The sequence below is a fragment of the Limanda limanda genome, chromosome 1, assembly GCF_963576545.1.
Source record: "Limanda limanda chromosome 1, fLimLim1.1, whole genome shotgun sequence".
In the NCBI taxonomy this organism is placed as follows: domain Eukaryota; kingdom Metazoa; phylum Chordata; class Actinopteri; order Pleuronectiformes; family Pleuronectidae; genus Limanda; species Limanda limanda.
Genome location: NC_083636.1, coordinates 19,234,737 through 19,252,253, shown reverse-complemented (window position 1 = coordinate 19,252,253; position 17,517 = coordinate 19,234,737). Strand labels below are relative to the sequence as shown.

At 44.9% G+C, this 17,517-nt stretch overlaps 2 protein-coding genes across 7 annotated transcripts in view; one reads left to right on the top strand and one right to left on the bottom strand.

Annotated features, from left to right (window-relative positions):
• The window catches only part of acss3 (acyl-CoA synthetase short chain family member 3), a 31,749-nt gene extending 20,103 nt beyond the window's left edge, over nt 1-11,646 (top strand). The window contains exons 10-16 of the mRNA XM_061070222.1: nt 8,434-8,529; nt 8,751-8,814; nt 9,750-9,831; nt 10,150-10,272; nt 10,360-10,459; nt 10,555-10,730; nt 11,191-11,646. Coding sequence (XP_060926205.1) covers nt 8,434-8,529; nt 8,751-8,814; nt 9,750-9,831; nt 10,150-10,272; nt 10,360-10,459; nt 10,555-10,730; nt 11,191-11,274 — 725 coding nt within the window. The 3' untranslated portion in view covers nt 11,275-11,646. The remainder of the gene's footprint in view (nt 1-8,433; nt 8,530-8,750; nt 8,815-9,749; nt 9,832-10,149; nt 10,273-10,359; nt 10,460-10,554; nt 10,731-11,190) is intronic.
• Nucleotides 11,647-13,643: 1,997 nt separating this feature from the next.
• Nucleotides 13,644-17,517, bottom strand: part of ppfia2 (PTPRF interacting protein alpha 2) — a 102,498-nt gene continuing 98,624 nt past the window's right edge. For 3 of the 6 annotated variants that reach the window (XM_061073486.1, XM_061073475.1, XM_061073468.1), the window contains 7 exons: nt 17,399-17,444; nt 17,157-17,336; nt 16,920-17,017; nt 16,653-16,828; nt 15,949-16,017; nt 15,170-15,323; nt 13,644-13,702 (listed from right to left, as the gene is read on the bottom strand). In XM_061073486.1, coding sequence (XP_060929469.1) covers nt 13,644-13,702; nt 15,170-15,323; nt 15,949-16,017; nt 16,653-16,828; nt 16,920-17,017; nt 17,157-17,336; nt 17,399-17,444 — 782 coding nt within the window. The remainder of the gene's footprint in view (nt 13,703-15,169; nt 15,324-15,948; nt 16,018-16,652; nt 16,829-16,919; nt 17,018-17,156; nt 17,337-17,398; nt 17,445-17,517) is intronic. The other 3 variants (XM_061073482.1, XM_061073493.1, XM_061073498.1) reach the window with 1 other exon arrangement.

The following is a 17,517-nucleotide window of genomic DNA, read 5'->3' as shown; positions in this document are numbered from 1 at the left end:
GAGAATTTGACTAATTTTCCCAATTTAGCCGATGATGAGTTTTTCATTCTGGAGCGCCTGGCTGCTGCAGGTGTGATTAGCTTTCTGATACAGGGGGAAGTGATCGGTTTGCTCGTTATCCTCATGTGCAGCCGACTCCATCACTCCTCAGACTACTGCTGATTCATCCTGTCTCATCAACCCAGATACGGCACGCCGCTCCTTCTCTCCTCCTCCACCTACACTCCCATGATATAATTTGTTTATTCCTCTTTTACACACAGTGAATTAACATCCCCTAACCCCTAACTCACCCATGACACACACACACACACACCTGCATGCGTGCCACCTGAAGCCAGCAGCAGCCCAGTTCACTCTCCCTTTTACGTGCATATGAGAAAACGCCTGCCATTTTGAAGGCTGATAATAATCTGTGAGCTATTTTAAGCCACTGGCAGCGGGTGTGGAGGGGTGAGGAAGGTTGCTGATGTCACTGGTGTTGCCTGGCAACAAATGTGTGTTTCCAGTTGGCCGGGCTTGGCTGCCTCACCAGTGAGCGCTGGTGGATGGACTCTAACAGTGTTTTAGGGATTCGTGTCTCTGTGTGTCTTTGTTTCTCTGACTCCCTCCGACAGACAACAGATGCCTTTATACACAGAATGGTATTATCCTTAAAAAATAGAAGTGGAGCGCCTCAAAGCATCTGTCTTGTCAGATAAATGGTAGAATGGACTGTCTCCCTCTGGCCTTCGCCAAATACTGCGCTGGCACAGGATTGTTCTCCACACGTCCTCCTCCTCCTACTTGGGAAACAGTCACACTCTCACAATCTCCGTGAAGTGGAGTTTTACAGCCTCGTCGAAAACACATCCTCCCACTCACCGAAGAGAAACAAAGGCTTTTAAGAGCTGTAGCATCCAGGAGCTCACTCAGCAGCGCAGCAGGAGCAGGGGTTAATCAGGAATCTTAACCCCAAACCAAAGAGCTCGGCGGGAATATTACCTCTGCATGTGTTTATTTAAATGCAAAAACATATCAGCACCTGCAGGATATCTCTTCACAAGACATTTCTCAGTGGGCAGCTTATTAACTTCTTCGCTGTTACCTGATTATACCGGAGGCTGAGTCGACTGTTGATGCGGAACAGAAAAACCACCGTGGTGCAGAATGTGTCGCACAGGAAATTAGGCAGAAAGGTTTTTTTTTATGAGGCCACTCCTGATTAATATGTAACCGTTAATATATTAGTCTAGTTGAAGTAGGATTATTTTATATTTACAAGTTAGTCTCTTTGTTGAAACTCACCTTAAAAGGCAGTGGAACTTTTTAACTCACCCTCAACAATGTGATTTCAGTTTTTTTATGATTATAATAAAAATGAAAAAGGGAACACATACATTTTATTACTGCTGTAGGTCATTAAAATGGTGTAAAAAAAATCATGTGTCTTTTTTGTAAACAGTTTAAATCCATAGTTGTTAACAGTGTGATGATTACTCCATTTTACAGTGGGGTAAACTGTTCTTACTGAAGTTCAAATGGTACAGCCTGAAGTGTGTGGACCATATTCTGTTGTGTACTCGAGGTCTGTGGCTGTTTTCATGTCCTTTAGTTGTGGCTTTCTGGTTCCTTGTGTATGATTAATGTGTGTTTTCATCTTTGTGGCAGTGGTCTGTTTTCAAATGACAGTAGCCTGTGCTGTTTGTTGTGGGTGTTTGCTGCTGTGACCTCAGCTGCGACCACACAGCACCTTCATCATGAAGTGAAATTGCCGGCTGTGAGCCAGAGCCTCGGCAATGTCGCTGTGGCTGAATCAGAGCTTCCAAAGTATTGTAGAGAGCCTCCTGAGACAATCGCAAATAACAGCTGTAATATTGTGTTACTTTTTAGTGTTCGATAAATGACACAAAAGCAAATAAACACAATTATAAAAATGCCGACATCTCTGGGTATAAACTGGTCCCTCAGCAAAACACAAAATCACAACAGAACCCCAAACAAAAACCTGAATACATTTCTTTTCATTTTTTCTGAGGCAAATCCCCCCCCCCCCGCTGGCTCTGTGCCCCACCGCCGTTCAACACCGAGCACCAGAGAGCTGCTCACTTGGTCTCATGACGTGGCTGAGGATACAGTGGCGCAGATGTCACGGGCTCATGTAATTATATCTCCAAGAGCCGAGGGTGCCACGGCGGTGTTTTCTCTTTGTTTACTGTGGAGTGGGACAGGGGGGGGAGTGGGACAGGCGGGGGGGGGGGGGGGGGGGGGTTCGAATCGCCTGCTGTCGTCGTCTCTCCAACCTGGGAATTCATCTGGCATTCGTTTCTAGCCATTGTTGCTTTTTGTCTGCTGAGGTTTTTGAGGCACTAGACGGGAATCTTTCATTACCAAGTGAAGCAGGGAGTTCTGAGGAACGATCAGGGAGACTCGAAAAGTCTGAGTGTAAATGGGAAAGTGTGTGAAGATGCGTGTGCACGTAACACCTGAAAACTCATCTTTCTCTCATCTCTCCCCAACACACATTTTACAGTGTCCCCTCTTTTTTCACGACTGTTGTTAGTTGTTATTTTCCTGGATTTGAACATTCTGTCCAATCGGAGAGGCCTGGCTAACCAACCCTTTTCTGTTTCCACCTGTGTTTGGGTTGAGGCCCACACGCCAATGATGGTGATCGTCTCAGCAGCGTTGTCCAACACAGACTTCATGCAGAACTAATCCCACAGGATTTGCAGTAAGATTTTGTTTTCGCTCATTCCTGATTCAAAACAGGAGGAGAGAAAAACACACACGATGAAAAGCTTGTCTCTAAAGACAAACATGTTGTGTTTGGATGTGTGTTTTTGTGCAGGTGAGAGAGGAGGAACCTACACGTCCTGTACTTGAAATCAAACTTTATTAAGTGTAACACGGGTAGACCTTCATCAGGTTCCCCCCACAGGAGCGGAACGTGTTACACTTAATAAAGTTTGATTTCAAGTACAGGACGGTGTGCAGGTTCCTCCTCTCTCACCTGCATGTCCTACATTGGCCTTTGCTGCAGTATTCTGCAAAAGTATTGTTCACGATTTGCTATTTCAAAATTTCATGGTGTTTTCACAACCAATTTAAAATGAGGCTGAAGTATTTTTTAGGTTTTGTCTGAAGGGAGGGAAATTGAAATCGGTGTTGTTTAAGAAAACAGCAAAAAAGAAAAAGAAAAACTTAATATTTCCAAGTCGAGCCGAGCAGCTTGCAATCGATTCCCTCTCTTTCTGTCCTCGTCCTCCTACGCTACTCCATCTTTTCAGATGACCTCCGGTCGACCGCCTTGTTTAGCACCTGACGGAGTTGCCCCGGCAACCGCACGTCACCAGGACAACCACGAGCACTGCTTTGCATACGTGTGATGTACAGAAAGCACCCCCACCCAGACGGCTTCTTTCTGACAGGCTTGTTGTTTCCTGCACCCGACTCGTTAAGTGACAAGTGTTGTTTTGTTTGTGCTTTACAATATATTAGCTTCCCTGCTATCGTTACATCAACAGACTTCAGAGTTTTGACACTTATTCATAAACGTTTGGACAGAAACACACTTTCTCTTGTGTTTTTTGGTTCATTAGATTTGAAAATAAATATGAAAGATCTAACCGTGCATTAGCAAATAGTTTGAACATTAGCATACATGTAGAGTTGTGTTTCCAATACGTTTTTATATGTTCTCTCTTTCTGAGGGAAACTTTCCCTTCGGCAGCTAAATCCAGTTTTTTTACTCATGATCCCCAAATCTCTGAAAAGTGCAAGAGATAAATTTCTGAAATTTAAACTGAAAATTAAGGAATTATAGTCAAATTATGAACCAATCATGGTCATAATTGGCTTCAAATACTGAATGATTGAGTTATTAGAAAGATGCGTCCTACTGAAAATGTGTAAATTAGTGTTTCAGCGTATTTGCTCAGATGCACTTGAGTTCTGAGTGTGCTCATCTCTCCTGCCTCTGTAGGTCTGATCCTACATCCCACAGACAGAGTGGAGGTGGAGAGGAGAAGACAGTTATTTCATCTGTTAAAGAAATAGTGGAGCTGCACAAAGAGATTATGAGTGCCAGCTTTGATTTTCCCATCAGGTAACTAACTTGTAATGACCAAAGCCCGGTCAGTGGCACCTTCTCAGCTGAAAGTACGACAGTGTGTCACCCGTTCTGCAATTCCAACACAACCTCCAACAACTCCACCTTCCGCCCCCCCCTCGCCAGCCAAGCTCATCTCCAACAGGTCGAAGGAAGATTGATTTGTTTGTGTGCAGCAGGAAAAGAGAGCGCGAGGGAACAAGACGGAGCAAAAAGCAAAAGGAGACGACCGAGGTGGGAGGAGGAGACGACTGATACAGAGGTGTTTGTGTTTGTGAAAGATTCACATCACCGGTCCGACAAGCAGATGGACAGCCACTCACCTGTGTGTGTGTGTGTGTGTAAGAGCGAGAGAGAGCTGGGAGGGGTGGAGCCCACAAACATTTTTTCTTCTAGTGTCCCGGCCTGTTCTGTCTGCCTGTCTCATTCAGGATATTCACATATTTGACCAAAATAGAAGCAATGGAAGGACCATGTCTTTTCCAGCTGTCAGAGTGGAGTAAATCACAAAGCGTGTGTCCACAGTCGTATTTCTACTGTTGCGTGTTGTCTTAATACATGTTTTAATAATTCTTGTCTGTTCTCTCTTGGCCGCAGTAGTGTGAGGATGTACACAGACAACAGCTACTGTGTTATGATGTATTATACCTTCACATTGTGGGCTGAGACTTCCTGGTAAACTTCTGAGTCAGCTGCTGGAGACGAAGTTCCCTTCTTGTCAATTCACCATCTTTCATGTAAATGTGAGGACACAAGGTTTTAGTGATGAGACTTATTTTCCTTGAGACAAATACACAAGTGCAGGTCTGTGCATCAGCAGAAAAGTTCAAGATGCAGAAGCCTGAATTACAAATCGGACACCTTTTGAGATAAACAGGATGAATTTTTTTATAAGCAGAGGCCCTTTTTATTTAGAAATCTGACCTATAATTTTATTACGTCTGCCAATTAGTTTTCATCTGGGTCTGTTAATTACCAGGAGTCCGAAAAACTACTGGACTGATCACCCTGAAACTTGGATGAGCTCTGGGTCACTTACTTTCTTTAACGTTGCAAGATGAGGGCGTTTTCCACACGTTTGTGGATTTCTCATAGAAAAATTCATGGTTCTAGATTAATAATTGGAAAATGAAGAAGAATAACAACAAACGCAGGAACAAACCATGACATGCTGACCCAGCAAATAATCCAGCTCTATTGAATTTAAATGTGTTTTCATTAGGGGACTGTCAGGCCTTGGTAGAGGCGGGGGGGGGGGGGTGAAAGCCCCTCTAGTGTTTTGATTGATTACTTCTCTTGTTTGTCAGTTGCAGTCTCTCGTCTGTGCTGTTGTCAGTGACCAGTGTTGTGCAATAATGGTTAGGAGTGATACCATAAGCTGGTGTGCCTTTAGGCGTTCAATACATTTGGTTATCAAAATAAAATATAAAACATTAATATTTAAAATATTAATATTAAATCATAACTTTAGTTTGTTTAAGTTCTCGTGGGGCTATCTATTGGTGGGATAGATCTTTAATTTCATGCCTGAAAGCTGCACGGCCAATCCTGTCTTCCTGTGCATCTGTAAAAAAACATCAAGACCCAATTATTCTGTCTGCTTTCATTTGGTTTCTGAACGGACTCTCTGAAGCTGGTTTGTGACCAGTGATCCCTGAGTCCTGCTGTAAACAGCCAGGTTTAAACACAGCACTCAAGCCGACACGGTTCAGTGTCGAGCTCTAATTCACCAGTGCTCCTCATAGTGTCCTTCAGGGTCAGGCCCGATGTTCTGGCTCATTATTAACACGATGTCATCCACCTACATTACAATGCTGCTTTATGAGCTTTTTATCATATAACGTAATTCTTTTTTTTAATGAGTCGCATGAATCTTTCTCAGTGTGTTGTGGATGTAAAAAGTCCGCAAAGTTAAATAAGTGGCTCATAATGACCAGATTGAACTTTATCGTGGGGGGGCTTTAAAGAGACAGGCGCTAAAAACCAAGCATTTCAGCAATGGACAGTCGGAGGAAAGTGATTTTACCTGCACACATTAGAGCAGGTAAATTCCCCTTTGCTCTGGTTCCATTCGGATAATATGAGGGCTGTAAATGTTGTGTTGCCTTGAGCCGTGCATTACTCCACACCTGAGGAAAGTCAGGGTCATCACTTTGTCGTGACCCCGCTCTCTGACTAGGTAGGTTGGACCAAACGCTGCCCTGAAAACACTTTTACTTGACGGGGCTTTGAACCCTGCAGGGAGCAGCGAACCTGCCACTGACGAATTAGGCATACATGGTTCAGAGGCCGCTGTGGTGGAGTAATGTGTTAAACTCCACTCCGCCCTACTCCCTCCATCTAGTCCTCATTATTTGCTAACTTAATCCTTTCCTGGACCAACAGCAGCCTCCTGCCCCTGAGCTCAGGTCTTTGAAGCCCGCTGAGCTGGAGCTGGAAGCGGTTCTGGAGCTCTGTGCACTTGTTTGATTAGCAGTAGAGGGCAGACATCTTCTGAGGCCACTTCAGCTGAAAGAATTTGTAACTCAGCAAGAGATGCATTCGTCTCAGTCCACGCTGACCTCATAGTTCCAAAATCTCTCTGAAGAACCCCCGAAGAACTCTCTCTGTTGGGATCTCGTGGATTGATGCTCCTCTCCCCACAATCTGACACCACATTCAGCATGCTGCAATTTACAGTTGCCCAGAGGTGGTTTCGACTGGTTCTAGACTTGTCTGAGAGAGTGGGTCTCCTCCCGGTCCCTCTGTTATTTGGTGGTCAGGCTCTCACTGCAGTCCAGTCCCTCTGTTTTGTAGCCGACAGGTATGAAACCTCGGTGAAGCTGTAGCTTTCCCTGAAGGATTAATAAAAGTCGATGATTCCTTTTTGCACATGACCGTGTTAACTGAGCTGTCATTTGCATTACTGCTGCTGTCGCTGCCTTGAATCTTTTGCCATCGGTGCTCTCAGGAGAGAATTGGCCAATGCCAGACTAATGGCGAAGCATCAGGTACATCGCCGTCGGCATATTTCAGAGGAGAACCTGACAGAAAACTGTAAACTTCCTCCCTGCGCAGTAAATGATCTGTTATCGTGCACCTTGCTGCATAAATCTGCATATTAACCGGGCAAAATGCCACGATGCTCGGCTGCGGTAATCTGAGAACAAAACATGACATAGACATCATCTCTGCTGTCTGCGCTTCCTGAGAGATGATCTGATTTGGTTTTTGAGCAGCTTGGGCCACATTTGCATATGAGGTGAAGAAGAACTGTTTGTAATATGTGGAACTGAGGCCATGGACTGTTTCTGAAATGCTTTTAGATGTGTCGCAGCAAATGAATGACCCTATTATTTGTTTTGCTCCAAGTTAAATGGCAAAAGGGTGGACAGGTTATGTTTTGTATTTGTGGACAGGAGATGTTGCACCTTGTGCAGATTTTTCAGCCCTTTGAGGCAAATATTATGGATGAATATGGGCTGAATATAACTTACATCATACAGAAAGAAAATTGCAGGAGGAAATCATACAAAATCCTTAACCAGACATCATTAATAACTATAAAAATGATTACAGTGATTTCACTCATCCTATGATAAGACTGATAATTCAATCTTTTACAGTCACTTTCATCTCTACAACTGAGTAGATTAAATAGGTCTCTCTCTTTTATTCACGCTGAGAAACTGATGGTCACCCACCGACTGAGAAGCTGCAGCGTTTTCTTCAGTGTTTTTAAAACTCAAGTCAAACACAGAAGACAGACGCTGATCCTGGGCCTGTCTGCCGCTGTGTCATTTCTGATGTAATCTTGCTCAGTGAGCCGGATCAAGAATGTGATTTATTCTTCGGGCGGCGGCGGGCGGAGCCTCCATACAGGCGAGTGTTCGCTGTGGTGGAGCTCAGCTGGGTGGTGGAGCTGTGGAGAGCCCATAGGAGCTGCCACAGTTCTGTGTAAAATAGGTTAATGCCGTCACAGAGGCAGTGCCTCACTGGCTCTTGTTCATGTACAGTAAAGAAAAAGAAACCAATATGGTTGTTTAAGGAATCAGGATTATTGTTTCACGCCACTGTTTCCTATTTCATCTGTTTGGCTCACTTAAAAAAAGGAGTATGCTCTTACCAAAAATACCTTTTGGAAAATATCAGATATTGTGAGTTTGATATTCACAATAGCTGATATATTCTCAGGGGCCAGACGACATTTTGGCAAATCTCTGTTACCTTTCTGTAGAATGAGAAAATCATTCGACATCTCACTTCATTTATGACATTCATAAATTATGGTCCTGTTGAGTCAAATTGACGACAGAGGCTGGTGTGTTTTCATTGATCCTCTGTGTCTGTGTCCCTCTCATCAGAAACCGGCTCAGCCATCACCTCCACATGTATTGGTCTCGGGAACTCACTCACGCCACCTGCAGGCCAGGCTGGAAAACCTGTACCAGGTTACAATGGTGAGACCCAAATAAAAACCTATAAACGTCCAGCATGTGTATTCCTACATTTTCATATTCTAGTAACAATTTAAATGTATTTAAATCGCCTATATATAGATGTGTACACATAAATCAAAAAGGACTCTGTGTAATTCCCTGCAGAGGATTTAATAAATTCTCTCCTCCAGTTTGCCTGTGTGTAGTAACACCACCTCTCTGTGTTCTCTCCCTTCCTGCAGTCACGGTGATCGATGATGACATGCAGGAGGTGAAGCCAAGAACCCTGGGAAATATAGTGGTGAGGTAAGCTGAGTGGAGGATTTAACAGCCTTTCCTCTGTCACCGGCACATGCACTCGCATTCAAAATGTGACACAGGAAGCATTCTGCACACTAATCAAATTTAAACTCCTCCTGACTTTCAGTCATTAATCCTAATAATTCACTCGTGTATCGGACTCACACATCAGGCCTTGTTTTGTTGTTGATGTCAGAGAAGAACATGTGTCGACTTGCAGCCCGTTCTGCCGCCTGCTACCTCCAGTATCTGTCACCACTCCAACAAGGGAGGGTGGGGGGGGTTCTAGGGAATCCATGTGTAGGGTGCATCCAGGAACAGCGACAGGTAGACACAGCTGTCTTACTGTAATTCCTCCCCGTCGCCCCTTAAAGTCTGATAAAGCTTTGAATCAAAGCACGGTGGCGGCACAGACGCCTCGTGAAGTAATTTTCAATATTTGCGAAAGGAAATATCGACTTGTGTCACCGCTTTTAAGGTTTATGTGTTTTAATCCAAAGTAAATGTTGATTTTGTGGCATTTATTGATGCAAGTGGAGCTCTTGTTTATATTTATACTACCTGTGGACGACTGAAATGGAAAGCAGCTTATGATAGAAGGTATTTTGCCAGTTTTGAAGCGAGCAGTATTGTAGACGAGTGCAGATTTTACTATCAACATCCTCCCACAGGAAATAAACTTCAGAAATCAATCTGTGCAGAGACGTGTTTACAGCGCCGAATGGAAAGGGAAACATCTCGGTCAAGGGTCTGGTCGAGAAGAGGGCGGATATCTTGTCCCTGCATAAACAAAAAACTCAGCGACTATGCTCTCGTGTATGTGTGTGTTTGTGTGTGTGTGTGTAAAACAGTTAAATCTCCATCTTCACACAACCTTTCGGCTTCATCAAGTTAAATCTGGGCACATTTATACATTTACACATTTGTCCTGTTCCCTTCAGACTTCCTCTTCCACCTGGAGCAGCCCTGTCACTCTGGCAGAACCACAGTCTGTTTAGAGAACTCTACTTCACCAAGTTCCCAGTAAGTCGGTCAATCATTCACCAACAATCAAATGTGTTTATTACATTAAATAACCTGCACAGTAGTGGCTTCCTTGGATTTATGACCAGGGAATCTAGAAATAAAAGATAATTCCTCAAGTTGCAGGATATAAACTGTAGGAGAATGGGTAGTGATACCTGGTGAAAGGTGGCCCTCTAGTGTTTAAACCCTTTCATTGCAGAATTCCTGTCTTATGTGAGGATCTTTAAATGGAAGGAGCTGAATGTTTCAGATTCCAATTCTGTTTATACCATGAATTTCAGTGAAGTCAATGCACCATCTCTCTCTCTCCATCAGGGTTATTACGACACCATGGACGCAGGCTTCGTGGACGACGAGGGTTTCCTGTACATCATGTCCCGGTCGGATGATGTCATCAATGTGGCCGGTCACAGGTTGTCTGCCGGAGCCTTGGAGGAGGTAAGAGAACAGACACAAAGCCCCATCCCCCCCCCCATGCTTCTTTGTGGTGTTGTCATGTCTGTGTCTGTGTCTGTGTTTGTGTAGTCTGTGCTGCAGCACCCTGCAGTGGGAGACTGTGCTGTGGTCGCTCTGGAGGACGCTCTGAAGGGTCACGTCCCCTTGGCCCTGTGTGTGCTCAAGAAAGGTGAGAAGCATTCTGCAACATGTCCATCTATAATACAGGAGTTTAAAAATCACTATAATCATTTGTGTGTGATATAACGTTTCTGTTTGTCTCAGGCGTTCAGAAGAATGAGGAGGAGATCGTCAAACAGATGGTGACCCTGGTGAGAGACCACATTGGACCCGTCGCTGCCTTCAGGAAAGTGCTCTTTGTGCGGAGTTTGCCGAAGACACGCTCGGGCAAGATCCCCCGGTCGTCTCTGGCCAATCTGGTCAACGGGAAACCCTTCAAGGTAACACACAGCTCTTCTAACGTAGCCTCATTCCCATCAGCTCCAGTGCTGCAGGATGAAAGTGGTAATATTGTTTGAACAGTACACTTTTTATCCCCTGTCCAAATATTTACAGTTGCTCAGAGTAAAGCTCATTAGGAGGGATGATGCTGCATTAACAGAACGTGCTCTTGTTAAATAGAACTCGGGGCTGATTTGGAATTTCAGTTACGGACTCAGTTTTCTGCTGATCAGGTGCCGACGGTCATAAGAGAGAAACAATTTGAATAAAACGTAATATAGTAGAATGTAGTTTTGTTTAAAGGAGAGTTTTCAAGGATGCTGCTTTAGAGAATCTATGTTAAAATATAATAGACTTCCCTAATTGTTCAGTTATTACTTTAATTTGGTGCCAATTAGCAGGTTGTGTTGGCTTCATTAGCTTTTTTCAAATCAGCCTTGCACTACTTCCTCTGCACAGATCACTCCGACCATCGAGGACCCGGACGTTTTCAAGGACATCTTGGAGCAGGTGGAAAAAGCCCTGAGACCTCGTGGGAGCTGAATTAATTTAAAAGGGGACGACCGAGAAAAACTGAGGTCAGATCGATTCCAACGTGAGAGGAAGCACGTGCACGTCTTTTGCACAGGGACGCTAACCAACGGCAACTCCATGCTGCAGGGCTCATGTTTCCGCTTGTAACAATGTAATTAAATCATCTTTCTTAATGTAATCTGAATCATGATGTAAATTATGCTGTATTATAAGCTTTGCATATTCATAACTAACACACAGAAGCAAGCTACAGCTGCTGCTTATACTAAATGAATGGACTCCTCGTTCACTGACAGTTTTTTTATTGACAATGAAAATTTGTTTGCTCACCACTTAGTTTTTGACCAAAGTACAAGTAATAAATAAAAATAAAAAAACATGGGAGACAAAATAAAATGGTTTTTCGTCATTCGTGCAAATCGAAAAAAGATGTAAAAATAAGTCAATGGCGTAAGACGTTGTTTTTTGTTGTCGTCCGTCCAGAAATAACTAAAAGACAGATAGATAAACGGGGGGCCGCACGATCGGTCGCCCCCCCCCGGACACGCCCGACAGAAAAACAAAGAGTCAACAGTTACACCAAGGTCACAGCAAGAAACAGGTTTTTCTTTTTCCCGTTTTTGAAAAGTCACCTCACTTCAACATGGTCATATACACTCTACGCACACTAGGAGCTGAAGCCGTCTGTCTTTCAGTTATTTCATCTGTCCTGTGAACGGACTGTCGAGAAGGCCAGCTTGGCTGAGTGTTTGCGTGTGTGGTTGTGTGTCCTTTTTGTGTTATTGTATCTCCTGCCGAAACGTACAGTACAACAAGTGACAGGTTCTACAAATGACCTCCTGCTTCTTCTTTTTCTGTTGTTTTTTTGTGTGTGTTCTCTGAGAGGAAGTTTTTTTGTGCGACTTCGGAGAGCAACAGCATCTCTTGGTTTTGTCCTTGGCTACTAACGAGTCCGTTGAGTTGATGCGGTTGTATCAAAGTGCTTGTTGTGTCGTTTCCAGTGCGTCGACGCGTCCCCTCGTTGAAATGCTCCTCGTGTGACGGCGAGTCCGTAAGAAAGGTTGATGGTGCCAGGAATGTAGTGTTCTTGTTCACCACTAGAGGGCGGGCTCTCGCACAACACACCCAGTCTCAGCGAAGGTTCTTCGTCTTTATACTCGTCATCATCAGCACAATGAAAAAATAAAACCATATGTACAAAATGGTAGGGGGCCGGGGGGGACTATGGAGACAGTTTGAAGAGCAGCATATATTCATCTATGGTCCACTAAATGAGGTGGCAGGGACAACTTTTTCACAAACTCTGAATATCTTTTTTTATACATAGATGTGTGTGTATATATATTTAAAAAATGGCATATTTATATTAATTTACAGATAACCTACACATCTCCTGTAGAAGAAATACACAGTACGTTATGCTTTGACAAGTTACTGTACATGTAAAAGGTTAGAAATGGGGAGAACGAGGGTGGGTGGGGGGGGGGGAGAGAGTCAGCAGCCTGCGGGACAGTTTAGCACCGGCAGCTGGTGCCTACATCACGGGGGGGAGGACGGGACGGGACAGGGGGGGGCGGGGGGTTCAGAGAGGAAAGCAGGGCTTCTTGGCAGTGCGTGTCGTCAGAATGGTTTGTTCCTCGGCTGGGGGGGGGGGCCCGTCCAGCGCTCCACTCAGAACTGAACCTGCAGGGGAAACACAAAGACGTTCAATGAGTCCTGAAGTCTCCACTGACCATGAAACGACAGGAAAGTCATTTAACTTGTGGTAGTTTGTTGCTCGTTATTAGTTGTTAGTCCAAAATATGACAATAATATTCTCTATGCAAAATGCGTAGTGAAGGATTGTTAAACTCTAGAAGAACTCCTAAACCCAAAGCAGAGGTCGCTAGGTGAGGATGAGGTATCAGTCGACAGTGTGTGTGTCTGTGTGTGGGCTGGAGGGACAACTATCGGGGGGGTATCACACTACACAGCCTTCCTGGGAAAGCTTCTGCCGCGACTCTTGAATAACAGAGGCTCCGACTAACAGGAGACCCCCCCCGGGACAGACCCTGAAAACACTGGCTCATCAGGCCATGGACCGGCCCCAGGATCCCTGAGGAGGAGCGGGACACGTGAACCACCTCCACCGGACTGAGAACAACCAGCTGTCGGTGAGTGGAGGAGGAGTCAGAGTTCTTTGGGACCAAATGAAAGCTGCGTTTCTCGTGTTTTGATTGTTTTCCAGCTCGGGACAGAAATAAGAAATCTACACAAACATGCTCATCTAGGAAAAACCCAACTGGCCCTTTTCTCCTGTGCAGTAGCTGAGAGGAAAGCTGTGTGTTGTAATGTGAGATGTTACATACAGTGTACAGTGTAAGGTCCCTCTCCTCCTCTCAGCAGGAATAGGTTCTCACCGTGGAGGTGTCCAGCCGCTGCACCGTAGAGGATCCGACTGTAGGGGGAGACAGCGAGACAGGGAGAGAGCGTTAGGTTTCGGCTTCTCGGCTCTTACCGCGTCAGATGGACTCAGAGGGAGAAGGAAACCTTCCTCCGCTTGTCGACCACCTCGAACAAGAGGAGACAATCCTCCACAGGATGAGTGAGATCACACACTGAACACACTTCTTCCACACAACGGAGATTATTCAGAGAGAAACAACCTTCAGCAGAGAAAAACCAGGCATCACACACTCAAAGGAGGTTTTTAGTTTTGAGTGGACACCACCAGTGAGACGGTTTTAGTGTAGTTGTGGACATCACAGACCAGGGGGCACAGAGAATAGAGACAGGGGGGGGGGCACCTTGTTAGAGAGGAACACTGGCTCAAATCAGAACTGCTGGATGATCTATATTCATGTATCACAACTTGTGTGGAGTAAACTAGTAAAGACACAGTTGCTAATACACTCTGCATCCGTTTAAAGGTTATTTCCAGTTTATTACAACTTCTGTGTCGAGTTTGACGTTTTATTCTCAGTCAGACAAAGGTACAGGTTTTAAACTGCGCTGCCGAATTGAATGGAAGTACAAACTAACATGTACGTGTTCACGCTCGAATTCCGGTTTCAACTCCAGTCTGAGTGCTTGTGTTTCTCGCTCTGTCTGTTAAACAATAATGTTGCTGTTACTCCCAGAACAAAAAAAGAACTGGAAGAATGAACTTAGTTGCAATGATCTAAAATGATCCTTTATTCCGAGCCCCTTTCAGCCAGTGTCCTCTTAACATCAGGGGAACAGGGAACGACACAAACGCTCCGCTTGACTTCTTGAAACATCCAAGACGTCGCCTATGCAAACCTCCTGATTCAGGCCAACTTACATAGCGCCGCTCGGCCACCGTTTGTTTTGCTGCTCAATCTCTGTAACTTCAAGGGTTACAGTAGCAAGCATGGGTTGGAATCCATAACTTGACTCACTAGCTTTCACCACCGGGGGGGGGGGGGGGGACGACTAGACAACAACTTGTTTAGCAACTCCGCAAGACAACACCCTCAGAGTTGGATAGAAGAGAGATTGAAGTAGACGGGTAAGAGAATAGAACGATGAGGGTGAGAGACCGGGAAGAAAATCAAAGACACAGCAGGACAGTGGTGGGCGGAGACCATGAGAGGAGGAGGGATTATATGTAGAATATTAATAATACACGAAGGGCGAACAGGCCCGGAACCTTCATTGGGACATATCTGACCTTGATACCAGTCCAAATACATGTCGTCAGGACTGTCGTCCAGCGCCTCATAGAGGACTGCGGAGCAGCCGTCACAGAGTCAGAGAGAACAAGAGACATGGTCACAAAACGGCGAGGAGCAGCAACCCCTGTGTTCAGCTGTGCTGTTTTGTTGCCAACCAGCTTGAAGTATTTACAACCTACATAATGATTTAAATTAAAACAGAAAAAGGTGCAGTTGGAGGAACTCACCCTCAGGGGGCAGCCTCCGAGAGTGAGCCGACGTGGTGAGACGGAAACCGGCAGGGAGCGTCTCTGCTGATCCGGCCATCATACACATACCGTGAGGGTCTCTGGGCTGGAACTGTCGCCTCCACGAGGGGCCGCGGAAATCTTTGTCGTCACACTGACCAACGAAAACAGAGAAATCATTGTTTTCAGATTGGATAAATACAGTCAGCTTATCGTTTCACCTCTGTTTTGGCAACTGGAAACAGTTCTGTTCTTGCAAATCTTTTCCTAGTGGATTTTAAAAGTATTTTCTGTCCTTTAGCTTAATTGTTTCTCAGTAAAAGTAAAGATTTGTCCTCTAATTACAACCATTAGGATGGTTCACTTATCAAAGAAAGGTTTAAATGCACAGACTTTGTTTGACTGTTGATATTTTATTTACTGTAAAAATCTGGTTTCAAATCATTAATGTGACACATTCTGAGACAAAGGGAAATCGTGGGTCACTGTAAAGTTAATTGAGACGCACGGGAGAATTTCAGCATCTTTACTGATGGACATGAATAATTCAGAACTATTACACTGACAGACTCCCATCATTAAACCGATGCATCACCATCACTTTAAAATGGATGAGAAATCACCGTCTGACACTGTCACTTAAATACATCATTTATTCTTGTGAGTGGGAGCTAATAAATTACGTTTGACCCCTTGAATATCAATAAGGTCGTGAATATATAATAATTGCAAATGCTCCTCAGTGACGGCCACGGGCTGAGTTTGTTGTGACGCTTCACCTCGTCCAGCCTCCTGTCGGTGCCCAGGGCCAACAGATTGTTGTACTCTCGCTCCAGAATCTGACGTGCCTGAGAGAAGAAGGACAAAATAAAAACACAATCAACTCGGCTTTCAAAACAGGGGGGTTATTTTTAGCGTTATTTGCACTGCATTTCTATTTTATCCGCGTGTGGAGGAGCAGTGACGACTCGCGGGGCAGAGCGCCAGAGTGACAGTTGGCAGATCTGCGTGTTCTGATTTAGACCGCACCGGCTTCTGAGGGATGATAACATGCTTCTATTTCTGGACTGGAGGTGGTGACAGAGGATATTTCGGTCCATAATCAGCACCTTAAAAATAACTTCTCCCTCCCTGTGTGGGTTTATGCCCCGCCTGTCTGAAAGCTAAGGGAAATACAGATATACTTTATGATAAGTATCAAACCCCTAGAGTCCAGAAAGGTGATATGTTTTAAAACAATCAAATTGAAAAAAAACGATTCTGTGTCTTTAACAACTGAAGATGCACGCAGCCGCCATGACGGAGCAAGCTCAAGTTTCATTTTCACCTTGAAATGAAATGAAATTCCTTCTGCTCTAGCTCGGAGACAAACAATTAATTAATTAAACCGACATCAACTCGTTCCCACAAGGTAATTATCTTGTGCGTGGAATATTTGATAAATATCCCATTAAGTGGCTCTGCAGTTAACAGCCTCACGTACCTGAGTGTTTTGATTGGGGATCTGGAGGAGCAGGGCAAGGCTGGTGAAGTCAAAGTTGTCGTCCAGGGCGACCAGGGCCCCGTGCACGCCGCTCTCCAGTAGGATGTTGGCGTAGTCCCTCAGGCCGATGCTCTGCACCCAGCGGATCACCCGCTCGTTGCTCCACACCAGCACGTCTGCAGACACGAGGATACAATTCCCATTTCAATCTCCCTCTTAAACATTTTTTGATGTGCTACGTCATTGAGTTTTCTTTGTTCCACTGGCCTCTCATCTCATGCTGGCTGTGCTCCCGGCGTCTCTCCAGCTCCTTCCTGTCGTAGTTGAGCTTCTTCAGACCCATGATTCCGTACTGTAAACTTGTTCTGGCGTCACAAAAAGCAAAACACTTCTTAGAATCTTCTTTTTAGAATGAAAACTCCCTCATCCCCCTATTTTACAGGAGTTAATTCTACTCTCTGAAATCCATTTCTTTCTCAGACAGTCGCCCTGAGTCCTGAGTACCTGTGGAAGCTGTCCACCATTTTGAGGTGCACCCTCAGGTCCTTCTTGGTGAGGTGGTCCAGCATGCGGGCGTCCACCAGGCACTCCATGAAGTAGCTGCGGTACTGAGGTAGTCCGAGACTGGGCAGCCACTCGTTCCCTATCCACTCATGGTTCATGTCGCCGTAAGCCAGAGTCTGAGAGGAGACGCACGTCAGGACACATTCAGAACCTTGAAAGAAAACTTTTACTTGATGTGTGAGTAGAAACAGGGTTCTCGTACCTGTGCCCAGCTGCCCTCTTCAGAGTCTGATTTCTGGTTGCAACACAATGACAAAGACAAAACAACGTCATGTGATCATTCTGTGACAAATCCTGCAGC